We start from the raw sequence: 24885 nt of genomic DNA, 5'->3' as shown, positions 1-24885 counted from the left end.
TAATGTGTCACACTAACAGGCAACCACACCACAGTCTGTCTTCCTCCCTTTCTAGTAATACATGGGCAGCACAGTGGTTAGCACTGTTGCCTCACAGTGCCAGGGACCCGGGTTTGATTCCCGTCTTGGATCACTGTCTATGCGGAGTCTGCATGTTCTCCCCGTGCCTGCGTGGGTTTCCTCCCACAGTCTGAAAGATGTGCTGGTTAGGTGCATTGAGCAGAACAGGTGCCGGAGTGTGGCGACTAGGGGAATTTCATAGTAACTTTATTGCAGTGTTAATGCAAGTCTTACTTGTGACTAATAAATAAATAAAGTTTAACTTTGTGCTATCCCCGAGACCCCCTCTTGTTTGTCTGCATTTCACGCAGCCTCAGCAGGGCTCAGTGTCTCTCCCCTCTGTCTTCTCTTTGCCTTCTGGTGTTCGACATCTTCATCCACCTCCTTGCCCTCCCCCTACCTTGCAGGGTGCTCCTTCCACAGTGCCCCCAACTGTTTGCTTCCCCCCCCCGCCCACATTGCCCCCTAGTCTTCACCAGGCCACACCTGCTCCCCGCATATCCCATCACACTCCAGTCCAGTCCTGGTCAAACTTTGGACTTCTGTTGTGGTGGGTGTATGAGTCCCCCAGCACAGTGCTATCCCAATAGAGACTGGGAATCAGGTGGGGAGGGGGAAACGAGACCCCTGTACTCCTCAACCCTAGACGCAGTATTGACCCAAGGGTGATGCAGGAGGGTCCAGCAGCCAGTGTTGCCCATGAAGACCAAATGGAGGGTGAGAACTGGTCTGCCCTGACAGAGTGGTGTCCAGTCCATCAGGAGAGGTGCAGCACTGTGACAGGCAGCCTCAAGTACATTCCCCTCCAAGGTGAACTGAGGCCCATCTTGTCCCCTTTCATCAACTGAGTTTGATGTTGATGTAATTTCCTGCTGAGCTTGGAAGGCTTGGCACAATGCAGGCAGGCAGCTGTTTTAATGAATATTCATGAGATGCAAATGGCACCTGCCAACAGGAAAAGCGACCTGCCACTGGGAGAATCGCAGTGCTACTTTGCAACAAAGGGCTTCTGACTTCTTGGCTCTGGCTAGTTTCACTGCTTCCGTTCACCACCAAATCCGCTGCAGGCACAATGGCAGAATCCCAGCTTCCTACCTACACAGTGGTTAGCACTGCTGCCTCACAGCACCAGAGACCCAGCTTCAATCCCCAGCTTGGCTCACTCTCTGTGCAGAGTCTGCACGTTCTCCCCATGTCATCGTGGGTTCCCTCAAGGTGCGTCCAGTTTCCTCCCACAGTTCAAAGATGTGCAAGTTAGGGTCAATGTAGCATGGCCAATCCACCTTAGTGTCTGGAGGAACTAGCTGGGGTAAACACATGAGGTTATAGGGAATAGGAGCAGGGTGGGGGATTGTGGATGGACTGAATGGCCTCTTTCTACACTGTTGGATTCTATACACAGATACTATCTGACCTGCTGAGTCTTTCCAGCAGTTTCTGTTTCATAGTACGATTGAACTTTCACATTCAGTTGGAGAGAGGGGGAAGAAAAAAAAGACTAGCATTTTAAAATTGAATAGGGGCAATTATCTGGGTTTGAAAACAGAATTAGTTAAAGTGAACCAGCAAATATGGTCAAGGGATAAGTTAATAGAGATGTAGTGGCAGATTTTAAAGGAATGTTTCAGAATGCATATACTCCAACAAGAAAGAAAAATTCCAAGGGGTGGATCTACTGTCAAATTCAAATTTCACCATCTACTCTAGTGGAATTCGAACCCAGGTCCCCAGAACATTGGCGATAATAGCACTAGCCCACCAATCACCTCCTCGGTTCGCTGCTTTGAGGAGAGAAGTGAGATTGAAACGCACCAATTTGCAGGCAGCTAACCAGCCTGGCAGGAATTAAAGGCAATTTGTCGCATGCTCCCTCTAATCCCAGCCACACAAGCAAGTAACATGAATGAAACTTCGACAAACAGCTTGCTACATACAATTTAATTAAACGTGTTGGTAAATGTTTAAAGCAAATGTTATTTTGTTTTAATTAATGGTACAGTTAGGATTCAGTCCCCACCTCGTTTGTGGCTGTAACAGTGACAGTGTGGGTTCTGCGCCCATTGAGTCTGAACCCATGATGATTGCTCACCTGTGAGGGACTGCCTGGGCGAGGGTGTGTATGCACACACATGGGGAGTAGCTGGCCATTTTCCGCCCCCGCAGCAGCAGTGCGATGCGGAGCAGCTCGGTGCTATTAACCACACCATCCATGTACAGGAGCTGCCCTGGAGATTTCCCTCCATATCTTCCAAGTTGGACAGTTCATTGGACTGCAACAGTGGGCAGTCCCAGGGCACAGACTCTGGGCGTCACTCCAGTCAGAGTCAGATTAGTTTTCCTATTTATTTATTTCAAGCTGCTTGGGAAACCAAGCCTGCAGGCGGTGAGGCCACCCACAACTGATCTGCCACAGATTCAGTGAACTAGAGTCAGCAAAGCTTCAGGAGCTGATCAGAGGGACAGTTCCTTGTCGGAATGGAGTGCACCCCTTCCACCCCCCCCAACCCCTTATGACTCAGAGCTTCCTCTGACTTCTAGCTGACAAGCTTCAGGAAGAGTCCCTTATAAGCAGATGAGAAATAGGGTTAGTGTGTGTGTGTGCGCACCGTGCCCAGTGCTGGTAACTCAGCCAAACAACGCCCTGCCGTTCAGTGATCTGACGTTTGAGATCCAGTGTATTCAAAAAGGTGTGAGCACTGACCAGCTGATGGGTCAGTGCAACCTGAACTGGGGGTGGGAAAGGGGGTAAGGTCAGTGGTTGATCCCTTCAGAGCAAAGCCTATTGCTGCAGGAACGATGAACACCCCAGGATCTGCATCACTTCACTGAACACAAGTGGTCAACTCCTAAACAATAGTTTACAAAAAAAAAAGAGAGTTTCACAGAAACTTCAATCTTGAAGACATTACACAGAAGAGGAGGAGAAACTCAGTGACACAAGAAACCAATCTCCCTGAAACAGCCAAAAGTCAGACCTTGGCTTAAAACATTTCCAAAAACTCCCCAAAACAGAAAATCCAGAGAACCAGTGCTTTCAGCAAATGGAAATTTTGCCAACTCCATTTCAACATTTCCCACTGCCCCAGGGCGACAAGAGTTTAACTTTTATATAATTTACAAGGGAACCTTCTAAACTCCCTCCCTGTGGCTGGGCTCCCAGTCTGATTCCAGTGCTATTGTACCCTCTCCTGCACTCAGTGCCAGCCACTGGGGGCAGGGATTGGGTTCTGCTCACCACATTGCCCTTTGCCCAAGACTGCCCACCTGTGCTGTCCAGCGAGATGGTCACTGGGTCACAGCCTGCCTGTCTCCTCTAACCACACCCAGGCCCCCTGACTGATCAAAGGCTGGACTCGGACCTGGGATTTGGGTGATGCGAGGGGGCACCCACTCATCCTTCCTTGCGATGACAGCAATAGCACCAACTGGAAATGTAGCAGAAATCTGAAACTATCTGACCACTGATGTCATCATGGTGTTCCCTGCTTGCTCTCAGCAATGAGGTGCATCTCTCCAGGACTGGCCCAGTCCATCTCAGGGTGAGTGTGTTCAGGAAGACTGGTCAGTCCCTTATATCCTCTAGATCCTGAGGGTGCCCCCACCTGGCACAGGGACAGCAGGCAGAGTGCTCAGGAGCCAAACAGTTTGCATTTCTCTATCCTCCCTCGTGTCAGGGGCAGAGTTTCACAGATTTTAATGAATCAGTAAATGTTATAGCCCCTTTGACCAGGAAGCAGGTTTAAGTGGTAAAAGGCCAACACCTCCCCGCCTAGTGTTTCATTCCCCGTTCTGGACCCAGTAGCAATTGTATTTTGCAAACTAACATTTTGATTCCGTATCACATTCCACGAGGGCCAAGTTTTGAGTAAGTCCATCCGCTCAGGGACAGTGGTTACCTATCACAGTGCACTGCACTTCATTCACACAACTCCTTAGGAGGCAGGGAAGAGAAGAGAAGTGAGTTTAGTACTCGAAAGAAATCTTAAATCAGAATCTGAATCAAAACCAGCTTTGCCCCACACAGAGAATTCTGGGGAGAAAAAAAATTATAAATCAAAAGGTGGCGAATGTGATGAAGGAATTTGGCGCTGGTGTCGACATGGACTCGAACACCGCACGAGAGAAGTCCCAATAGTGGTACAATCCCAGACAGTAGATGCTGCACAGTCACACGGGCCCTCTGGCGTAGCTCTCTCTGCCACTATGTAATCCTCCCAGTCTGATTGTAAACCTCGGCAGCTTTCACAGCTCCCTGGCCCCAGCTCTCTTTCCGATACGGATTCTCTAGTATGTACCGGTACTTGTCAAAGTTTTGCAGCAGGTATTTGGGAGCGTACATGTGCTCCTTGGGGTCCGCCGGGGGGTAATCCTGCTCCGTGCCGTCAAACCAGCCCCCCGTCTGGATCAACTCGCGGATGTAGCTCAGTTCCCTTTTCTCTTGGTAATTCCCCCAGCGGGGGAAGTCCCCGTTCTGTGCGGACAGCAACTTGTAGCGAATGCCCTCCGGCTTAAAGCACCAGGAACAGTGCCAGCCGGCAAAGTGGAGGGGGCTGCCCACCGCCCAAGGCACCAGGATGTGGCCGGTGCTGTTCTCGTACTGCCGGAAGTTTGGCATCAAGTAGTACTCCCTCCGCCGCAGCTTAATCCCGTCGCCATTGTACACCATGAAGAGCATGGCTACAGTGCAGCCGGACACCACCTCCAAGCTCCCAGGCTGCTTCCAGAAAAAACCGTATAGCGACTTGCGCAGGTGAAAGGCAAAAGGCTCAGTCCAGCCATCGAAGAGTTTGAGGAAGAGCACGCCATCGTGAGCGGGAATCTCGTCTGCATCGTTGATCAGGAAGATGTCGTCGTCCCGGAGGTCAACGATGCGGCTCATCCCGTTCTGGGTCAGAAAGGTGCGCAGGTAATCGTCAGCGATCCAGCCATCCTGCCTCCCGCCGCTGGGGAAGTGGTCCAGGAAAACGTACAGGATCTTGTGGCCCATGTAGGCGTAGGTCCCGTTCTGGAGCATCTCGACAAACTTCAGGGGCTTGGGCTCCCCGAAGGCAGTGAAGTTGGACTCGCAGATGATGAAAACGTCCACCACGTCACCCAGCTCGCGGAACCGGACGTCCAACAGGTCAAACTCGTGGTTGATGTTAACGGCGTTGATGACCCTGCGGGGCACCGCCCGTGGGCTCAGGCGCTCCTTGGTTGGCAGATTGGAGTACTGGACCATGGTGGGCACCCCACAGTAAGGCCCATGCCAGCCTGGGAGGCAAGGGCACCCAACCCAGCGGCGCCGTGGCCTTCCACTCCACCCCCGGCTCGCCACCTTCTGTGCCAGCTGCTTATCCACAGTGCTGCGGCCCCAGTCCTGTGCCCCCTCCACAGTCGCTGCTGCCATCTTAGTTCCATGCTTGAAACAAATGGCTCCTGCCTTGGTTTGCATGAAATACTTGGTCTCGTCATCTTTCAGCTCAAACAGGGCTCGGTGCAAGGGCGTACGGCCTGCACTCTGGGCCTTGGGAGTGATCTGAAGCCCGAGGCCGCCAGTGTTCACGTCCTCTGTCACACTCGGCTTCCAAAAGAACTGCGAGTCGACGAAGATAGAGCGGAGGGAGGGGCTGAAGGCAGAGAGCTCGCGGGAAAATGTGATGTAGGACAGGGCTTTGAGGAAGTGCATGAAGGAGATGAGGCAAAGTCCTGCCATACACAGTACCAGAATCACACGGTGTCGCCGCATCTTCATCCTAAGCCGGAGAGAACAGAAAACATCAGCAATTAAAAACCCACCAAGAACTGTGTTTCCAAGGCAACTTTTCACCATATACATTATGGATCTGGAAGGAGGAACTGAGCATGGTTGCTAAATTTGCAGATGGTACAAAGGTATGCAGAGAGGTATAATTGAGGAAACGGGGGCCGGGCTGCAGAAGGACTTGGGCAGGTTAGGAAAGTGGGCAAAGAAGTGGCAGATGAAATACAATGTGGAAAGTGTGAGGTTATGCACTTGGATGGGAAGAATAGAGGAAAAGACTATTTTCTAAATGGGGAAAGGCTTCAGAAATCTGAAGCACAAAGGGACTTTGGAGTCCTGATTCAGGGCTCTCAAGGTTAACATGCGGGTTCAGCTAGCATTTAGGAAGGCAAATTTAATGTTAGCATTCATTTCTAGAGACCTAGAATACAAGAGCAGGGATGTACTGCTGAGGCTGTGTAAGGCTCTGGTCAGACCCCATTTGGAATATTGAGAGCAGCTTTGGGCCCCATACCCAAAGAAGGATGTGCTGGCCTTGAAGGGGGTCCAGGAGAGTCATAAGGAGATCCCAGGAATGAAGGGTTTACCATATGAAGAGCGGTTGAGAAGTCTACGTCTATACTGGAAGGTTAGAAGGGGGATCTTATTGAAGCTTACAGAATATGGAGAGGCTTGGATAGAGTGCATGTGGAGAGGATGTTTCCACTGGTGGGAGGGACTAGAACTCAAGGGCACAACCTCAGAGTGAAGGGACGATCCTTTAAAACAGAGGAGGAAGAGGAATTTTGTCAGCCAGAGGGTGGTGAATCTGTGGAACTCTGCCACGAGGGCTATGGAGGCCAGGTCATTGAGTGTCTTTATGACAGAGATAGATAGGTTCTTGATCAGTAAGGGGGTCAGGGGTTACGGGGAGAAGGCAGGAAAATGGGGATGAGAATCATATCAGTCATAATTGAATGGCAGAGCAGACTCGATGGGCCAAATAGCCTAATTTGGCTCCCATACATTATGGTATCTTTCACAGCACAAACCACAACGTAGTGATGTGGCGGACAAAATGTGCACAGCAAGATCCCACAAACAAGACCAATTAGTCGGTTACTAACGCTGGGTGAAAATATCCCTCACCACCTGGGAGAATTCTCAGCTCGTCACCAAAAACAGGGAATATGGGAGATCACAACCATCCCCAGAGGCAAGAGAACCATCATTAAAATCATGATTAATAATTAGCACAACCACTAAATTCCACAGGCAGGCCAGGAAACACCAAGATAAAAGCAAAATACTACAGATGCTGGAATCAGAAAAAGAACCAAAAAATGCTGGAAAGTCTCAGCAGGACTGACAGCATCTGCTGAGAGCAAACAGAACCAATGTTTTGAGAGAGGACAAGAGTCATCCAGACTCAAAACACAGTGCTTCTTACTCTCCCTCCACAGGTGCCATCAGACCTGCCGAGATTTTCCAGCATTTTCTGTTTTTGGCCAGGGAACACGTTGACCTTGGAACAAGATGGACATGTAACCTCTCAATCCTTCTCTCCTCCCCACGGAATGAGTTTTTCATCATCCGCCCTTGGTTAACAAGGCCCTTTTGTTCAGTGAAATACCTTGGGATGTTTTACAACATTAAAAAAAGGTGCTACACAAATTTGGATCATTTATGCCTGTACTCGCTGGAGTGCCGAAGAATGGTGGGCGGTGGTTGGGGGGGGTGGGGGGGAAGGGTGATGGATTTGATTAAGGTATACAAAAAATACTCAATGAGATTGATAAATTAGACGTTAACCAAATGTTCCTCCTTCGAGAACAGAGTAGTACAAGAGGTCACAGTTGCAGAGTAAGGGAGGGGGGGGTGGGGGGAGAAAAGAGAGGGGAGGGAGGGAGGGAGGAGGAGTTGAAAGAGGTTCAAGACAGAGATAAGGAGACATTACTTATCACAGAGGGTTGTGAATTTACAGAACTCACTGCCCCAGAGTGCCGTGGATGCAGAAATCAATGGATTCAAGAAAGAGGTGGATAAATATTTGATCAAAAGCGGGATTAAAAAAAAAGGGGTGATGGGGGAAAACGCAGGGAAATGGAGTCAGGATGAGATAGAGATCAGCCATGATCATATTAGAATGGCAGAGCAGGCTCAAATGGCTGAATTACTGACTATCGCTCCTAATTCCTGGTCTTGGAGGGTTTGGGGGTCAGAACCTGGGCGGCTCGACTCCCACATCAGGAGGAACGCGGCTAAATGATGAATCCATTAGGGGGCAATGATTAGAAGAAAAGATCAGCTGAAAGTGAGCTGAATCTTATTGAAGATTTCAGGAAATGATAGGAAGGTGACAAGTATACATTCTATTAATGACAAGGCACAGAAAGCAGAATAAATAATATCAGGGTATATAATCTTTGAATAGTATTTGCATTTAGTTTAAAGTAGCCCCCCCCCTCCCTATTTCCCTTCAATCACTTACCCCCTCCCCCTCAACCCTCCTTATCTTGTGCTTTCTGGAGTCCAGTCATTATCTTGATGGGCATTCTGCCTGGACACAACCAACTACAGTTCAGCTGAAGATGACCATGGTGACATGGGTAGGGGGTGAGTGGCAGCATGCGGTTAAATGGATATCAGAAATAGAGCTGGGGGAGCGAGAGAGTGAGAGAGAAAAGAGAGAAAAGAGAGAGAGAGACCTGTGTGCATTGATCTGCGAATCACTAACATCCAGTTTTTGCACAAACTACATCAATAAACTTAATAAACTTGCCCTAACTTTGCCTCAATAAAACTTTGGCCGCAAAGCTTTGTTGCCAAGTCTGTTCCTGCCTTAAAAGGATGTAAAGACACACACACACTGGCCTTGCCAACGACACTAACATTTCATGAATGAGTAAATAGACCTCAACTCTAATCTACTTGCCTTGAGTCAATACTCCTCCCTACTAGGGTCTGGCAAAAATCTGCTGATTACAGATTGACAATTAATTGAACTTGCCTTTGGTACCTTGCTGGGATCACTTCACAGTCCCATTGCATGGTGTTTCACAGAATCCCAACAGTGCAGGCAGGGGCCATCCGGCCCATTGAGTCTGCTCTGACTCAGAGAGCATAGCACCCAGGTCCTATCCCCGGATTCACCCTGATGAAAGAACAGCACTCCGGCAGCTTATGCTACCAAATAAACCTGTTTGACTTTAACCTGATGTTGTGAGACTTCTTACTGTGCCCACCTCAGTCTAACGCCAGCATCTCCACATCACGAAACCAGGAGTGTTTCTCATGGCTAATACACCTAACTTATACACCTGTTGGACACTATGGCTAATTCATCCAACTTGCACATCTCATCAGATTCTGCAGCTTAGTTGGTTAAAGTGGCTGCTTAGTAAAGGAATAGGTAGATCCTGGGTTCAAATCCCAGCAGAGCCTTAATGCCTTTGCAGTCAGCTATGCAATTGGCAACAAGACCAATGTTTGTGACTTTCTCGGTGGCACAGTGGTTAGCACTACTGCCCCCACGTCTGTGTGGAGTTTGCACATTCTCCCCGTGTCTGCGTGGGTTTCCTCTGGGTGCTCCAGTTTCCTCCCACAGTTGAAAGATGTGCGAGTTAGGTTGATTGACACTGGAGGCAATTTAGCACGGCCAGAGGATTAACAGGGTAAATACATGGTGTTATGGGGATAGGGCTGGGTGGGATTGTTGTTGGTGCAGACTCGATGGGCTGAACGGCCTTTGGCACTGTAAGGATTCTGCGATCTCAGGTCTGGTGGAGGAAATTAGAGCACTGAGGAAACTCAATTTCACACACACAGGCAGACAGTGACCTGAGGCCAGAATCAAACCCAGGTCTGTGGCACTGAGGCAGGATTGCTAACTTGTGTTTGAAGGAGGGTTTTTCCCTTGGAGTCATAAGGTGACTAAAGCATTATATGGATTGTACTGAGACATGTTGCTCACAGAATCCTGGATATATCAAGGCCTAAAAAGTACGATAATTTAGAAACATAGCATTCCTACATTGCTGAAGGAGCATATTCGGCCTGTCAAGCTGCACCAACAACAATCCCACCCAGGGCCTACCCCCATAACCCATGTATTTACTCTGCTATTCCCCTGATACTAAGGGGCAATTTAGCACGGCCAATCAACCTAACCCACACATCTTTCAACTGTGGGAAGAAACCTGAGCACCTGGTGGAAACCCATGCAGACACAGGGAGGACATGCAAACTTCACAAAGACAAAGACAGTCACCTGAGGCTGGAATTGAACCTGGGTCTCTGGCGCTGTGAGGCAGCAGTGTTAACCACTGTGCCATAGTGCATCATTTATATATCTTTACAAATTTATCCCTTAAAGTCAAATGGTCTACCAAGACAAAAGCAAGGTGAAACTGGGTCATCACTATGATTAATGACTTTTTCTAAGAGGCTAATGATTGGGACACAAATCACAAAACAAAAGCGAGACCCAGGTAAAACATCCCTTTACGAAATCATTGTGGAGGAGCAAAGTCATATGATTTAAATGACCACTGTAAAAGCGCTTTATTATACAAAATAGTTGTAGGCAATATAAACTGTCAAATTCTACGTTTTTTAAAATCACGCACTCAGAACGTAAAAGGAAATCAACAAATTCACATGGAGAGTGTGGATTCATTGGCAAGCGGATCTTGACACGGTAGCAAAGTGGTTAGCACTGTTGCTTCACAGCTCCAGGGACGTGGGTTCCATTCCCAGCTCGGGTCACTGTCTGGAGTTTGCACATTCTTGTATCTGCGTGGGTTTCCTCCCACAGTCCAAAGATGAGCGGGCTAGGTTGATTGGCTATGCTAAAATTGCCCCTTGGTGTCCTGAGGTGCATAGGTTAGAGGGATTAGTGGGTAAAGTACAAGGGGATAGGGCCTGGGTGGGATTGTGGTTGGTGCCGATTTGATGGGCCGAAGGGCCCCTTTCTGCACTGTAGGATTCTAAGAATTGATTATTAGCGGCAGTGTCATTGAGATTGCATCAGTTGATGGTGACTGACCGTTAACTGCCAACCATCGCTTGAAATTTAAACCAGGCAATTTCATACAATCCTGACAGTGCAGAGGCCATTCAGCCCACTGGGTCTGCACCAAATCCCTGACAGAGTATCTTTTTATCTTGCTTAAGCCCTATCCCCACAACCCCACACATTTCCCATGGCTAATCCATTTAACCTACACATCTTGGGACACCAAGGAGCTATTTAGCATGGCCAATCCACCTAACTTGTACATCCTTGGGAGGAAATCCACACCGATATTGGGGGAATATGCAAATTTCACAGGCAATCACAAGCCAGGAATCGAAGCCAGGTCCCCAGCACTGAGGCAGCAGTGCTAACTGCTGTGCCAATGACTGTGTGGTCAAGAGGAATGATCAACTATTTTATTTTGCCAAAATAGGGTTTGTACAAAGAACAGGGCCCACATGAAAAATGTGTCACACTGAGCCTGACTGACAATCGTAAGTTGATTTATTAGTGTGACAAGTAGGCTTACATTCACACTGCAATGAAGTTACTGTGAAAATCCCCTAGCCGCCACAATCTAGCACCTGTTTGGGTACACTGAGGGAGAATTTAGCACCTAACCAGCACGTCTTTCGGACTGTGGGAGGAAACCAGAGCACCCGGAGGAAACCCAGGCAGACATGGGGAGAGCGTGGGAGTGGGTTACTGAGTTGCATGATCAGAAGCAACAGCAGGGCAGGCTCAAAACACCAAATGGCCTACTCCTGCTCTTATTTTCTCTCTGCACTTCTGCCAGGAACCCACCTGAACCCACCCGAAATTTTCAACTGAGGCAACCACCTTTAGATTTTGCCTTTTGCAATTCAAAAGTTTTCATTAAAATACCCCGTTTACTGTGTGCATGCGCACGCACGTACAATCAAGGTTTGAATGTATGAATAAACTAAACTTCAGTTTAATCCCAAGATGAGTTTGCTCAGTTACTTTTAAATTTAATTGACACAAACCAAAGGCTACGAGCCACAGCCTATTTCAAAACAAGACACAGCTCTTGCTTATGGCAAGAGAATAAAGTTTAGTTTTGCTCTGTTCTCCTGTCCATAACAATACTGTTTTACCACTTAAAACAAAACTTAAATCTTTAAACTTGGCAACAATTTGCCTGCAATTCATTATGTTTTAGCTAACAGTCTCTTATGTGGACTCTTCCAGAATGTCTTCTGAAAGCTAAATAAAACTACAACCCTTGACGTTCCCTGACTATTTTAGTCAATTTCTATAATTCCACAAGGCTCATTGGACCTCACTCCCCTTTATAAATCCAGGATGACTTCTCTTTACCAGCTCAAATTTCTTGGTTATCTTGCCTTTAGGAGATTCCAAAAATAAATATTGCTCTAGATACTAGGTATCAGCCTCAACTTCCTGCTATCTCTCGCTCTCTGTTACATTTGCAATTTTCTGATCTACAAAAAAGGGACAAATTCTGGAGTCGAGCACGCTTTGGAAAATTATAGCTGCAGTTTTATGACCTTACTACCTTTCAAGCCCTGCACACACAAACCATCAAGTTCTTCAATTTCCCTTTGTCACTTTTGTTTTGAGTACACTGCTGGTTCCGGTTATTTACTAATTGCAATGCTATCAGACCTTAAAAATTAAAAGTAGTTTTACTCATTTGCATCAAGACTGAAAAGGCACTGAAACACACCCCAGGAGTGTTTTCGGAAAATGCTTGGAGTATTTCAGCAGCAGATCTTGCCCAGTGTAATTCCCACAGACTCTGCCACATTACGCTACAAATGCCACAGTCTGGGGACCAGGCTCAAAAGCAGTACTTGGCTTGACTCTCCCTCTGCTTGCACCCAGCAGTTACCTCCAGTGGGTCTTGCTCAGCAAGTTTAATCCTCATCTCCAGAGCAGGACACCAAGGGAAACCCAGACAAAGCAAAAAATTCAGATTCGGGCAACTCAGGAGCAAGTGTTTTGGCACAGCTTAGAGCTGGGAGGTTAATGGCGAGTTAACAGTCATCACACAAACCCTTCCCGAATACTAATTTCTACACATCCTGTACACTACTTTCAAGCTTCTGTTCCGTGTTCGTATTACAGCTGTTTAATAACCAGGTGACAGGGCAAGAGTCACCTCCCTGATAGAAAGGAGGGCAGAGTGATAAACAGGAGGCTGGAACACGTTATATAAATAGCACTGGGATCAAAACAGATGGAGTCAAAGCCAGCAGCAACTGCAAAGGTTGCAACACATCAACAGGTCTACAATAAGACTGTAGGGCAAGCTACAGGTTAAGAACAAATCTTACCTTACAGGCTGCCTATCAGATGCTATATCACTGTCAATATCATACAGCTGATCGACACCAGGAGTTATTTGCTGTACTTAGTACAAACAGACAGGCGAGCACGCCCACATTTTGCATGTGCCATTGGTGTTCAAAATCTGCAAGTGTCACATCTTGCCACCAATTCTCTCAATCCTTCTTATTGGTGAAAGGCTAATATTAGTCTCAGAATCTCCCTACAGAGGGGAAGAGACGAATGCAGAGAATTCATCCACTCTGGCAAACACTTTTGATCTACACCCATGGATGTGGAAACTAACAGAACTGATAATATGCTCTGCTGAGCGTAAGTGATAATCGTAACACAAAACCTGACTGCTAACCACCCATTGAGTATTATTGGCTAATTAATAAACAAAAGCTACATTTTAAAATATGGGAAGGTAGCCAAGGTGTTATAAAACCACACACACCATTGCAACAAGGAACAAATTTCTTGACCTTCTTGTTTTCCCTTCTGAAGATCATCTGGTCATTAATACAGACAAGGGCAATGCAAAAGGCCATTCAGCTTGTTGTACTCCTGTTCTCATTTATTAATGTCACAAGTAGGCTTACATTAACACCGTAATGAAGTTACGGTGAAAATCCTGTAGTTGCCACACTGGCGCCTGTTCGGGTGAACTGGTCATGCTAAATTCTCCCTCAATGCAGAAGTTAAGGTGAAGTTTATTTATTAGTCACAAGTAGGCTTACATTAACATTGTAATTAATTTATTGTGAAGTTTTCCTGGTCACTACATTCCAGCACCTGTTTGGGTCACTGCACTTAAACAGCATGTCTTTCAGACTGTGGGAGGAAATCAGAGCAGCTGGAGGAAACCCATGCAGATACGGGGAGAATGTGCAAACTCCACACAGACAGTGACCCGAGCCGGGAATTGAACCCACGTTCCTGGTGCTGTGAGGCAGCGATGCTAATCACTGTGCTACCGTGTCGCCCCTAAAAGGGAAATGTCAGGACTAGGATTTGAACCCCTGCCCCTAGAAAAGAACCAGGATTCACCAGGCAAGGAACCACACTCCAAGTCTGGTGCCTTAGACCATTCAGCCAACCTGACAATTGGTGTGAACGCTAACAGGGGAAACCAGGTCCAAACACTCTTAAAATGAGTCAGATTATCCATGCAACTAGGGATGGGCAATAAACGCTGGCCAGCCAGCAACACACATGTCCCACGAATGAATAAAAGAAAATTTAAATCTTTTGCCAAAAACACTGCAGATGCTAGGGGAAAACTGAGGTGGCCTGACAGTATCTGTGGAAAGAGTGGCTCTTCTGAGTTAAGGAGAGGGGGGACTGGTTAGCTCAGTTGGATAGGTAGCTAATTTCTGGATTAGATTAACATTAATAGCACAGGGGTCAATCCCTACTGAAGTAGATTGAGAATCTGTCTCATCATCCTACCCACAGCAAAATATAAGTAAATTCTCTCCCCACATATGCACTGCCTTGTATATCCTCCTCCTCTTCAAACACTCAGCTACATTTTGTCATTACAATGAAATGGTGCACACCCCAGCCACTCCGTGATGTGCCCACAGCTAACAGAAACATAAGTGAGCCCGGATGCTGCTGTCCCGGGCTCACTATATAGCTTTAGATGAGGAAACTAATATAGCAAGCAGCTTCACATGAGAACCAGTGCCCCACAATTTGATTTGTTGTCACATATATTAACAGTGAAAAGTATTGCTGGTTGCATACTATTCAGACAAAGCATACTGTTCATAGAGAAGGAAATGAGAGAATGTAGAAGTGTATTAAGCGCGAGGCTCATTATGTTGGAATAAAATGGCCCAGGAAGATCCCGCCTGGCCAGCTGATGATTCCTGGTTTGGATCTCCTGCTTAAATTTCCTGCCCCACTACTCAACCATTATAGCAACCTGGGAAAATCTTTTCCCTTATTTCTAAGGCCTAAAAATCTTGGGGCTTTTTTTGCAGCTTCATCCAGCTGCACGCTTCAGAATTCAATGCTGGCTGGCTGGCCATCTATGGAGGTGGGGGCAGGGAGCCACAAAGTGAAGTTAGATCCCAAGCTGATCAGCCATGATCTAACTGATTGGTGTAGCAGCTTTGGAAGGGCTGAATGTCCTGCCCCTAAACCCTATGTTTCTAACTCACCACACATTTCACTCATAAAAACACTATGTACCACTGGAAGGTAAGGTGTAATAACATTTTTTTTTAAAAAGTTTATTAGTCACAAGTAAGGCTTACATAAAACTGCAAGGAAGTTACTGCAAAATTCCCCTAAAACCACACTCAGTGTTGTAACTTGGAACAAGTCCCTCAACATTGTTGTTATTTCTATTGAAGATCATCCCAACATTAATTCAGACTTGAGGGCAGCACAAGAGGTTATTTGGCCCATTTCTCCACTGCTGGTGTGAACGCCAACTGCAGGAACCTGTTCCAGCGCCATTATCTCAGTATTCCATTCCGTTCATCATAGTCGATGAGTATTAGCAGGCTGGCATTGATGGTTGTGGGTTCAAGGTCCACGCCAGACAGCCTACTGAGCAAAGATTATAGCTGCTATCTCAATTTAGTAGCGAGATTTCATGGGATACTGGCCAAGTGACATGCACCTCAAGAGCTGGAATACAAAGAGGTGAAGGTTACGCTAAGTACCATGGTCCATTCTGGTCAAAAAAAACCAAAACTGAGGGTCAGAGAAGGTCCAAAAGCAACACCATTTTCATTTAGCCTGAAGCTACCCACAGTGAGGATTTAGCAGAGAGACAGCAATGCAGGCCAGCATTAGTGGAAGACAATTTGCCTTGAATTGGTGGCCAAGAGTTTGTCTCGCTGCTACCAGGTTAACAATTGTGTCCTAGGCCCAGCCACCTTCAGCTGCCTCAACAGCCCACTCTCCATCACAAAGTCAAAAGTGGGGATGTTCATAATGACTGCATAATATTTAGTAGATTCAAAACTATTCAGGGCAGCATGGTAGCAGTGCTGCTTCACAGCTCCTGGGACCCGAGTTTGATTCCCGGCTTGGGTCACTGACTGTATGGAGTTTGCACATTCTCATGTCTGTGTGGGTTTCCTCCAGGTGCTCTGGTTTCCTCCCACAGTCCAAAGATGTGCAGGTTAGGTTGATTGGCCATGCTAAAATTGCCCCTTAGTGTCTTGAGATGCTAGGTTAGAAGGATTAGTGGGTAAATGTGTAGGGATATGGGGGTAGGGCCTGGGTGGGATTGTGGTCAGTGCAGACTTGATGGACTGGATGGCCTCTTTTTGCACTGTAGGGATTCTACGATTTCTCAATGGAGCAGCAATCCTTGCCCATCTACAGCAGGACCTGGATAACATTTAGGCCTGAGCTGCTAAGTGACAAGTAACATACACGCCACATAACTGCTGGGCAATAACTATTAAAACTAGAGAGAATCTAACCATTGTCCCTCGACATAAAATGGCATTATCATCGCTGAATCCCCAACTATCAAAATCCTAGGGGTTACCACTGACCAAAGACCCAACTGGACCACCTTATTTATATGGTGGCTATCAGAGCGAGTCAGACTAGGAATCCTGGGCAAATAACTCACCTTTCCACTCCCTAAAGCCTGTCCACCATCTACAATTTACTATCAAATAAATTGGTTGGACTTAAACCTGGTGTTGTCAGACTTCTTACTGTGTTCACCATCTACAAGTCAGGAGCATGATGGAATACTCCACTTGCTTGGATGATTGTGGTTCCAACAACACCCAAGATGCTCAACACCAGGACAAAGCAGCCCGCTTGTCTGTGGATGAGGTACCACCCACTTCCTTCACCACCGACAGTGGCAGATGTGTGTACCACCTACAAGTGGAACTGCAGAAACTAGCAAAACTCCTTTAGCAGCACCTTCCAAACCTGCCACCTCTACCACCGGGAAGAACAAGGGCAATAGATGGATGGGAACATCACTCACTGAAAGTTCCTCTCTAAGCCACTCATAAACATGACTTGAAACTATAATTTTGTTCCTTCATAGTTATTGGGTCAAAATCCTGGAACTCCCTTCCCAACAGCACTGAAAACTAAGACAACACCTTGAAAGCTCTTTTGATGTTGAGAAAAGTTGGATGATGGTGGGGGAGATTAGATTGAAAGGCAGAACATCAAGGCAAATAATTAGAGTTGCACCCAGTGAAATGGCACAATTTACCTTCAGCCTCTGCGGGCCATATTCTAACTCATCCACATGCCAGTTGTCCACCACTGACCTCCCCCGACTGCTGCTCCAGCCACACCTCTGTTCAAATCCTTCCTTTGCTCCCCCCATCTCAGTCATCTCCTCCAACCCCCAGTGCTGTCAGAGCATCCTAGATTTTTGTTGTTCCACCAGTAGGGATAATTCTTTCTGCTGTCAAGGAATTCCTTCTGGAAATTTCTCTGTCGCTTGCCTCAAGACAGTAAGCTCCTTAAAACCACTTTGAAGAATCTGTCATCTACCTTAACATCTCCTGTCGCTCAGCATCAAATTTAGTTTTAACTTAACTATACAAATGCAGCTTATGGAGATGGGACAGGCAGAAAGGTTGAGATTCCTGGGACATTTGGATGAATTCTGGAGTGGACAGATGTCTCCATTAGCTGGGATTTGCCAGAATTAAATCCATTGCAGACAGTGCTGCAGAAAGAGAGTGCAACAGAGAACAGGGAGCTGGAAAGGGTCGAAAGCAGTTGGGTAAAGAAGGGACAATAACGGAAGCTGAACACCACGGATGGAGAAAGTCGAGACAACCAGAAAAAAGGATGAATCAGATTGAAACAAGAGATAAATCTTTAATGCTGAAAAAAAAATTTAGCAGGTCTAGCAGCATCTGTGGGGAGAGAAAGATGATTTAGCGTTTCAGGTCCATACGACTCATTCTTCAGACTGGGAACAGAGTCAAAGCTGTTCCCCCCCCCCCCCCCCCCCCCCCCCCCCCCCCCAGAAACAGATGCCACCAGCACTGCTGAGTTTATCCAGCATTTTTAGAATCAAGAATCCTTACAGTGCACAAGGAGGCCATTTGGTCCATCAAGTCTGCACCGACTACAATCCCACCCAGGCCCTATCCCCGTAACCCCAATTATTTACCCTGCTAATCCTCTTGACACTAAGGGACAATTTAGCATGGCCAAGCAATCTAATCCACACATCTTTGAACAGTGGGGGGAAACCCATGCAGACAGCACGGAGAACGTACAGATTCTGCACGGGTAGTGACCCAAACCAGGAATGGGCATGTGTCCCTGATGCCGTGAAGCAGCAGCACTAACCACTGTGCGGCCTGTTCTGTGATTTATTTCAGATTTCAAGACCTGTGGTACTTTGCTTTTAAAAAACTTGTTAGACAGCAATCTGGCTGAGACAAAATTCATGGCCTTGGAGGGAGTTTTTTTTAAAAAAAAGAATCTTCTCATTTGTTGCCAGGGTGGGATGGCCACTGGGATCTGTTCCTGTCAGAAGCAGGAATTGCTAAATATCATTTGTTGGTGCTAGGTTGGAGCTCAGCCTGGGTTTAAAAAACAAAAAAAAACACCCCAACATCACTGAAACAGCCTAACTGCTAAATTTAGCTCTGTGCTTTTAGTGGGACTTTGCTCTTGGTTCCGGAGTGGCTTCATTAAAAGCACTTGGATATGGAAGTACTTGGTAAGCAAAAAAATTCCTCCAGGAGGCAAGGTGTTCCTAGCGAAGAAAATCGAGCAATCCCAGAGCCTTGAAGAATCCAGTGTGCGAAAGAACTTGGCCAGGGATTGCAGAGAGATGTTCGAATGGGTGGTAGGAAGAGGAGGACACAAGATGGAATACTGAGTGGCTGGGTAAGCTGAATAGATCCTTCCCACCATCTGCCCAAACTCCATCCATGATACAGCTCAGCTACAAGTGTCACAAGCAGGTTTACATTAACACTGCAATGAAGTTACTGTGAAAATCCCCGTGTTGCCACACTCCGACCCTTGTTTGGGTACACTGAGGGAGAATTTAGCACAGCCAATGCACCTAACCGGTACATCTTTCAGAATGTGGAAGGAAGCCAGAGCACCTGGAGGAAACCCACACAGACACGGGGAGAACATGCAGGCTCTGCACAGACAAGCCCAAGCTGGGAATTGAACCCAGGTACCTGGAACTGTGAGGCAGCAATGCTAACCACTGTGTCATCATGAATTAGAGAACAAAAGTTAACAATGGATCCCAGAAAGGCAGCAGCCAATGAATGAGGAACAATCAGCCTCCATATCAGTCTAACAAATTCCAGTAAAAGGAAGCAAAAATAACAGAAATCTTTCGTCAGAGAAGCAAAGATTCTGGCTATTGTTCATTCAGTGCTTTTAGACAGTTGTTGGCTCAGTGCGGAGTTTGTGCACAATGCCTGCTTTCACATTCTGTGTCTCATCATCCTCACATTACACCCCTCACTCTTGCTCCGATTCAGTCAGTGAGACCAGATACCCTGGAAAAGTCAACTCCAAACAAGGGCACAGTGTGCCCAGATTGATTCACTCCTGCAACACAAGCCAGGCTGCAAAGACAGGAGTGAAGAGAAATCCCTCAAACACAAGACAAGGCAGGCAAACAAGCAGGGCCAAGGTGAAAGAGATCTCTTATTAAAGAGGGAGACATTATTAAGCTATAATGTAAAGCCCAAGCATGGAATTGGATGAGAGGTTTATGTTTTTTTCCTAAAGATTGTCACAAGTAGGCTTACATTAACACTGCAATGAAGTTACTGTGAAAATCCCCTAGTCGCCACACTCTGCAGCCTGTTCGGGTACACTGAGGGAGGACTTAGTACAAGCAATGCATCTAATCAGCATGTCTTCAGGACTGTGGGAAGAAACCAGAGCACCTGGAGGAAACCCATGCAGACATGGGGAGAACGTATGAACCCTACAAGTTTAGACAGTGACCCAAGCAGGGAATCAAACCCAGGTCCCTGGCACCACAAGGTAGCAGTGCCGTTGTGGCACCTGTACTGCTGAAGGGGCAGCATAACAGAAATATGGTCACACTTAATATCTGTAAATGCAAATCCAACCTCAGGATGTTGAAATATTTAAAAAGGGAAGTTAATTTTTTAACCTCTTCCCTCCCCCAGCAATAGGCCTCACTGGAGCAGCTCTGTGCACAGTCCTCACTTGGAAGTGTCAGCAGTGGCTTACACGATTCATTGCAACACTTGTCCAATCTGCAAAAGGCGTTCAGCCCAACCCACAACACAAGTCGGCAGACTGCACCAGCTTATCACCAGCTCCTACTTCATCTTATCTTTTCCTCCGAGTGTTCCAGCTCTTCGCTGGCTCAGAGGCTGGGCCTGGCGATCTCAGCCCGCCCCTGGTTTTGGCAGCAATAGGAACTACGGCTGTACAAGACTGTTTTGCTGAAGACAGGGAAACTACACCGGTTTGAATGGTTCCAGAATCCATTCTGTCTGCATAAGCAACTCTGAACCTCAGGTACTGAGGCAGAGGTGAATCAGTATGAGCAGCTGATCAAACTTACACTTGCCATGATGCCCCAAACTCAAACACCTATTTACCACATTCATCCTATTTGGACAGCATAGTGGCAATGCTGCCTCAGCACCAGGGTTAGGTCATTGCCTGTGCAGAGACTGCACATTCTCCCCGTGTCTGCGAGGGTTTCTTCCAGGTGCTCCAGTTTCCTCCCACAGTCCAAAAGACGTGCTGGTTAGCTGCATTGGCCGTGCTAAATTCTCCCTCAGTATACCCAAACAGGTGCTGGAGCGTGGCGACTAGGGGATTTTCACAGTAACTTCATTGCAGTGTTAATATAAGCCTACTTGTGACTGAACATAAAAACATCAGAAATCGGAGCAGGAGTAGGCCATCTAGCCCTTCGAGCCTGCCCCGCCATTCAATAAGATCATGGCTGATCTGTCGTGGCTCCAATAAATAAACTTTACAATCAGTTTTTAAAAAATTCAAGGGTCAGAGGCATTGCTGACTAGGTTAGCATTTATCGTCCAGCCCCAATTCCCCTCGAGAAGGTAGTGTCACAAGCAGGCTGCCTTCTTGAACTGCTGCAGTTCACATGCTAGAGTACACCCACACTGCTGTCTGAGGGAATTCAAGGAGTTTGACCTACTGACACTGAAGAAGTGGCAATATATTCCCACGTCAGGATGACGAGTAGCTTGGAGGGGAACTTGCAGTCAGAGGTATCTGCTGCCCTTTTCCTATTAAATGGTGGGTTTGGAAGGTGCTATCAAAGAAACCTTGGTGAATTTCTGCAGTCCCTCTTACGGAGGGTGAACACGGCTGTCACTTTTCAATGTTTTAAAGTTTATTTAAATGTCACAAGTCGGCTTACATTAACTCTGCAATGAAGTTACTGTGAAAATCCCCTAGTCACCACACTCCGGCACCTGTAACCGGAGCACCTGGAGGAAACCGATAGACACCGGGAGAATGTGCAGACTCTGCACAGGCAGTCACCCAAGCCCAGAAGCAAATCCAGCTCCCGGGTGCCATGAGGCAGCAGTGCTATGGAGGGAGAGAATGCTTAAGATGTTGGATGGGGTGCCGATCAAGAAGACTGCTTTGTTCTGGATGGTATTGAGCTTTTTGGCCGGGGGGGCGGTGGGGAGAGAGAGAGTAGAGAGAGAGAGAGAGAGAGAGAGAGAGAGAGAGAGAGAGAGAGAGAGAGAGAGAGAGAGAGAGAGAGAGAGCGAGAGCAAGAGCTTAGCCTAGCCTGGATTCCTGCACTCAGGCCCTGGAGTGGGACTTAGAGATTCAGAAGCTGAACCGAGCTGGCCATGGGCTGGAGTTGGGTGGGGACACGCTGCCCCTGAACAAGAACCCACAACCCCTGGCTTCACCTGCCACTCGACCTAACGGTCACTTCTACAACCTCCTCCTCACTTGGGTCTTCTCCTACCTCTCATTTAGGGTCATTTTCTCTCTAGAATCTCCTTCACTTCTACACTTTCTGCTCAGACCAATTCTCATCTTGGGATTTCAAGCTCTCAATTACACACCCTTTACCCTCTCTCCCTGTAGTACTGAGGGAGTGCTGCATTATTGGAGGTGCTCCACATCCCTTGCCCCTCTCCCCCCCATTAATTAACTGCCCTCCAATTCTCCCTGAATCTCCCGTGCCATTCTGCGTCCTTCCACATTAACAGCTGCTCTGACCCCACTTACTCTCATTTACCAGCACTTGGCCCATAGCCCTGAATCTATGTGCCAAACGCTTACGTGCCAGGTACTTTTTAAAAGGACTGAGGCAACTTGTCTCCACCACCCTCACAGGCAGTGCATTCCAGACCGTCACTACCCTCTCAGTTAAAAAGGTTAAGCATTTTTCTAACTCGTTATGAACTATTTGGCGTGTATTAAATGTATTTAATCTTATTCATGGGGTCACGGTTAATGAACAAGTCCAATTTCAATCTTGTGGCCCACTATTGTCCGGAGACCTGACATCCATCATTATGGAGTACTTCGAAAGCTCATGTCATGGCACAAATTAATTCCAGCCTCCTAGGCTGCCTAGATCCACTACAGTTTTGCCTATCGCTGCAACAGGTCCATAGCGGACGTCATCTCCCGGGCCTTGCACTCAACCCAGGAACACATAACAAAGGCACCTATTTTATCTACTACAGCTCAGCCTACGACACCATTATTCCTACAAAACTCATCTCCAAACTCCATGGCCTGGGCCTCAGCTTCTCCCTCAGTGACTGGATCCTGTGCTTCCTAACCCGCAAACCATAATCAGTAAGGATAGGCAACAACACAACCTCCATGATCATCTTGAATACTGGTGCTCCACAAGACTGTGTCCTTAGTCCCTTACTATGCTCTTTATACACTTATGATTGCGTGGCCAAATTCCCCTTCAATTTGATTTTCAAATTTGTTGATGGCACCACCGTAGTGGGTTGGGTGTCAAACAGTGACGAGACAATGTACAAGAATGAAACAGAGAAACTGGTGCGGCAACAATAATCTCTTCCTCAATGCCAATAAAACAAAGGAGATTGTCATCGACTTCAGGAGTGTAAATGAGAACATGCCCCTGTAACAAAGGCACAGCTAAGGGTTTCAATAGCAGATTGACCGAGGCAGGGAAGTTCAGGTGATGTTATACATATGGAAATAGTATTGACATGAATAAGTGACTAAAAGCCCCTCAAATGGGGACGAAGTGGAAAGGGTTGATAGTTTCAAGTTTTTGGGTGCCCAGATCACCAACCTGTCCTGGTCACCCCATGACAACACTACAGTTAGGAAAGCCCACCAATGCCTCTACTTTTTCAGAAGACTAAGGGAATTCAGCATGTCCGCAACGACTCTAACTTTTACAGATGCACCACAGAAAGCATTCTTTCTAGTTATATCACAGCTTGGTATGGCTCCTGCTCTGCCCAAGACTGCAAGAAACTACTAAAGATCGTGAACAAAGCCCAATCCATCACGCAACCTGCTCCCACCCATTGTTCCCTTCCCGCTGCCTCAGAAAAGCGGCTATTATTGTGGAACCCACACAACCTGGACATTCTCTCTTCCACCTTCCGCCATCAGGAAAAACATACAAGTCTGAGGGCAAGTATATACCAACCAACTCAAGAACAGCTTCTTCCCAGCTGCTAGACTACTGAGTGGACCTACCTTGCATTAAGTTGATCTTTCTCCACACCCTAGCTATGACTGTAACACTACATTCTGCACTTTCTTCTTTCTTTTTCTACGAACAGTATGTTTTATCCGTATAGCACACAAGAAACAATACATGCTGATACACATGACAATAATAAATCAAATTTAAATTACAAAAGGTGAAGGAGGGCCACTCACTAGCCTAGGTTGCCAATTACTGATCTATTCCAACAGTCCAACAATATTCTTAAAAAGCTAATAACACAACACATGCTATGATTCCATTGGTTGTGGTTTTCATTTGTTGAACTGCACATTTCAGACATTTCCTTGACCATAAACAGACAAACACACTGCCTACCCCCCACCACCCTCTGAAACATACCCACCCCCTGCCACCTCTCCTCTCCACCACCCTTCCCCACCCCATACAGACTCACTGATGTACCAGTCGGAGGTGCTGTGGTATCGAAAGTTCTATCGTAAACCAGAGATTTGACTTGGAGAGAGTTTGGAAAACAGTCAGTGAAGGAGGGGCTGTTATTTGCAGAGCTGCCAGCTTTTCAACCACCACCGGTATTGTGAGGCACCCACAATTCGTGGTTCTTGGCAGCGTGGAATAAACAGGAATTGCTTGGCAGCCTCTAGGCTGCACCCACTCCCCCCTCGCTCTGCTTTGCGCTCCTTCTCCCCACCTTGCACTCACCCAAACCTCCACCCACCCTACCTCAGTGCTGCTGGGCCTCCTCGAGTCTGCTGCAGTTCCTGTGGTGTAGGCACACCCACAGTGCTGTTGGCACACCCACAGTGCTGTTGGGGAGGGAGTTCCAGGGTTTTGACAGTGAAGGAACGGCCGATATGCTTCCAAATCAGGGTGTTGAGTGACTTGGAGGGAACTTGCAGGCGGTGACGCATCTGCTGCCCTCATCTTTTTAGGTAGCAGAGGTCAGGGGTTTGGAAGGTGTTGCCAGGAAACCAAGGCATGTAAGGTGCGGTTTGAATAAGATATGGTGACATAATGGTTAGCACTGCAGTTTCACAGCAGCCAGGGACCCTCATTCGACACCCAGTTTGTTAAGCTGCCCATCTCAGACCTTTC

The 24885-nt window shown here is 47.1% G+C and overlaps 1 protein-coding gene across 4 annotated transcripts in view; it reads right to left on the bottom strand.

The window, feature by feature from the left end:
• Positions 1-1979: 1979 nt before the first annotated feature.
• Positions 1980-24885, bottom strand: part of LOC145361708 (beta-1,4-mannosyl-glycoprotein 4-beta-N-acetylglucosaminyltransferase-like) — a 33754-nt gene continuing 10848 nt past the window's right edge. For 2 of the 4 annotated variants that reach the window (XM_080217624.1, XM_080217625.1), the window contains one exon: positions 1980-5795. In XM_080217624.1, the coding sequence (XP_080073750.1) occupies positions 4262-5794 (1533 nt within the window). In that variant the 5' untranslated portion in view covers position 5795 and the 3' untranslated portion in view covers positions 1980-4261. Of the gene's footprint in view, positions 5796-8273; positions 8417-24513; positions 24543-24885 lie in introns of those variants that run through there. The other 2 variants (XM_080217627.1, XM_080217626.1) reach the window with 2 other exon arrangements.

This window comes from Carcharhinus amblyrhynchos, chromosome 35, assembly GCF_965287045.1.
Source record: "Carcharhinus amblyrhynchos chromosome 35, sCarAmb.v2.hapA, whole genome shotgun sequence".
NCBI classification, from domain to species: domain Eukaryota; kingdom Metazoa; phylum Chordata; class Chondrichthyes; order Carcharhiniformes; family Carcharhinidae; genus Carcharhinus; species Carcharhinus amblyrhynchos.
The sequence above is the reverse complement of the archived record's forward strand: the minus strand, read 5'-3'. Positions and strand labels throughout refer to the sequence as shown.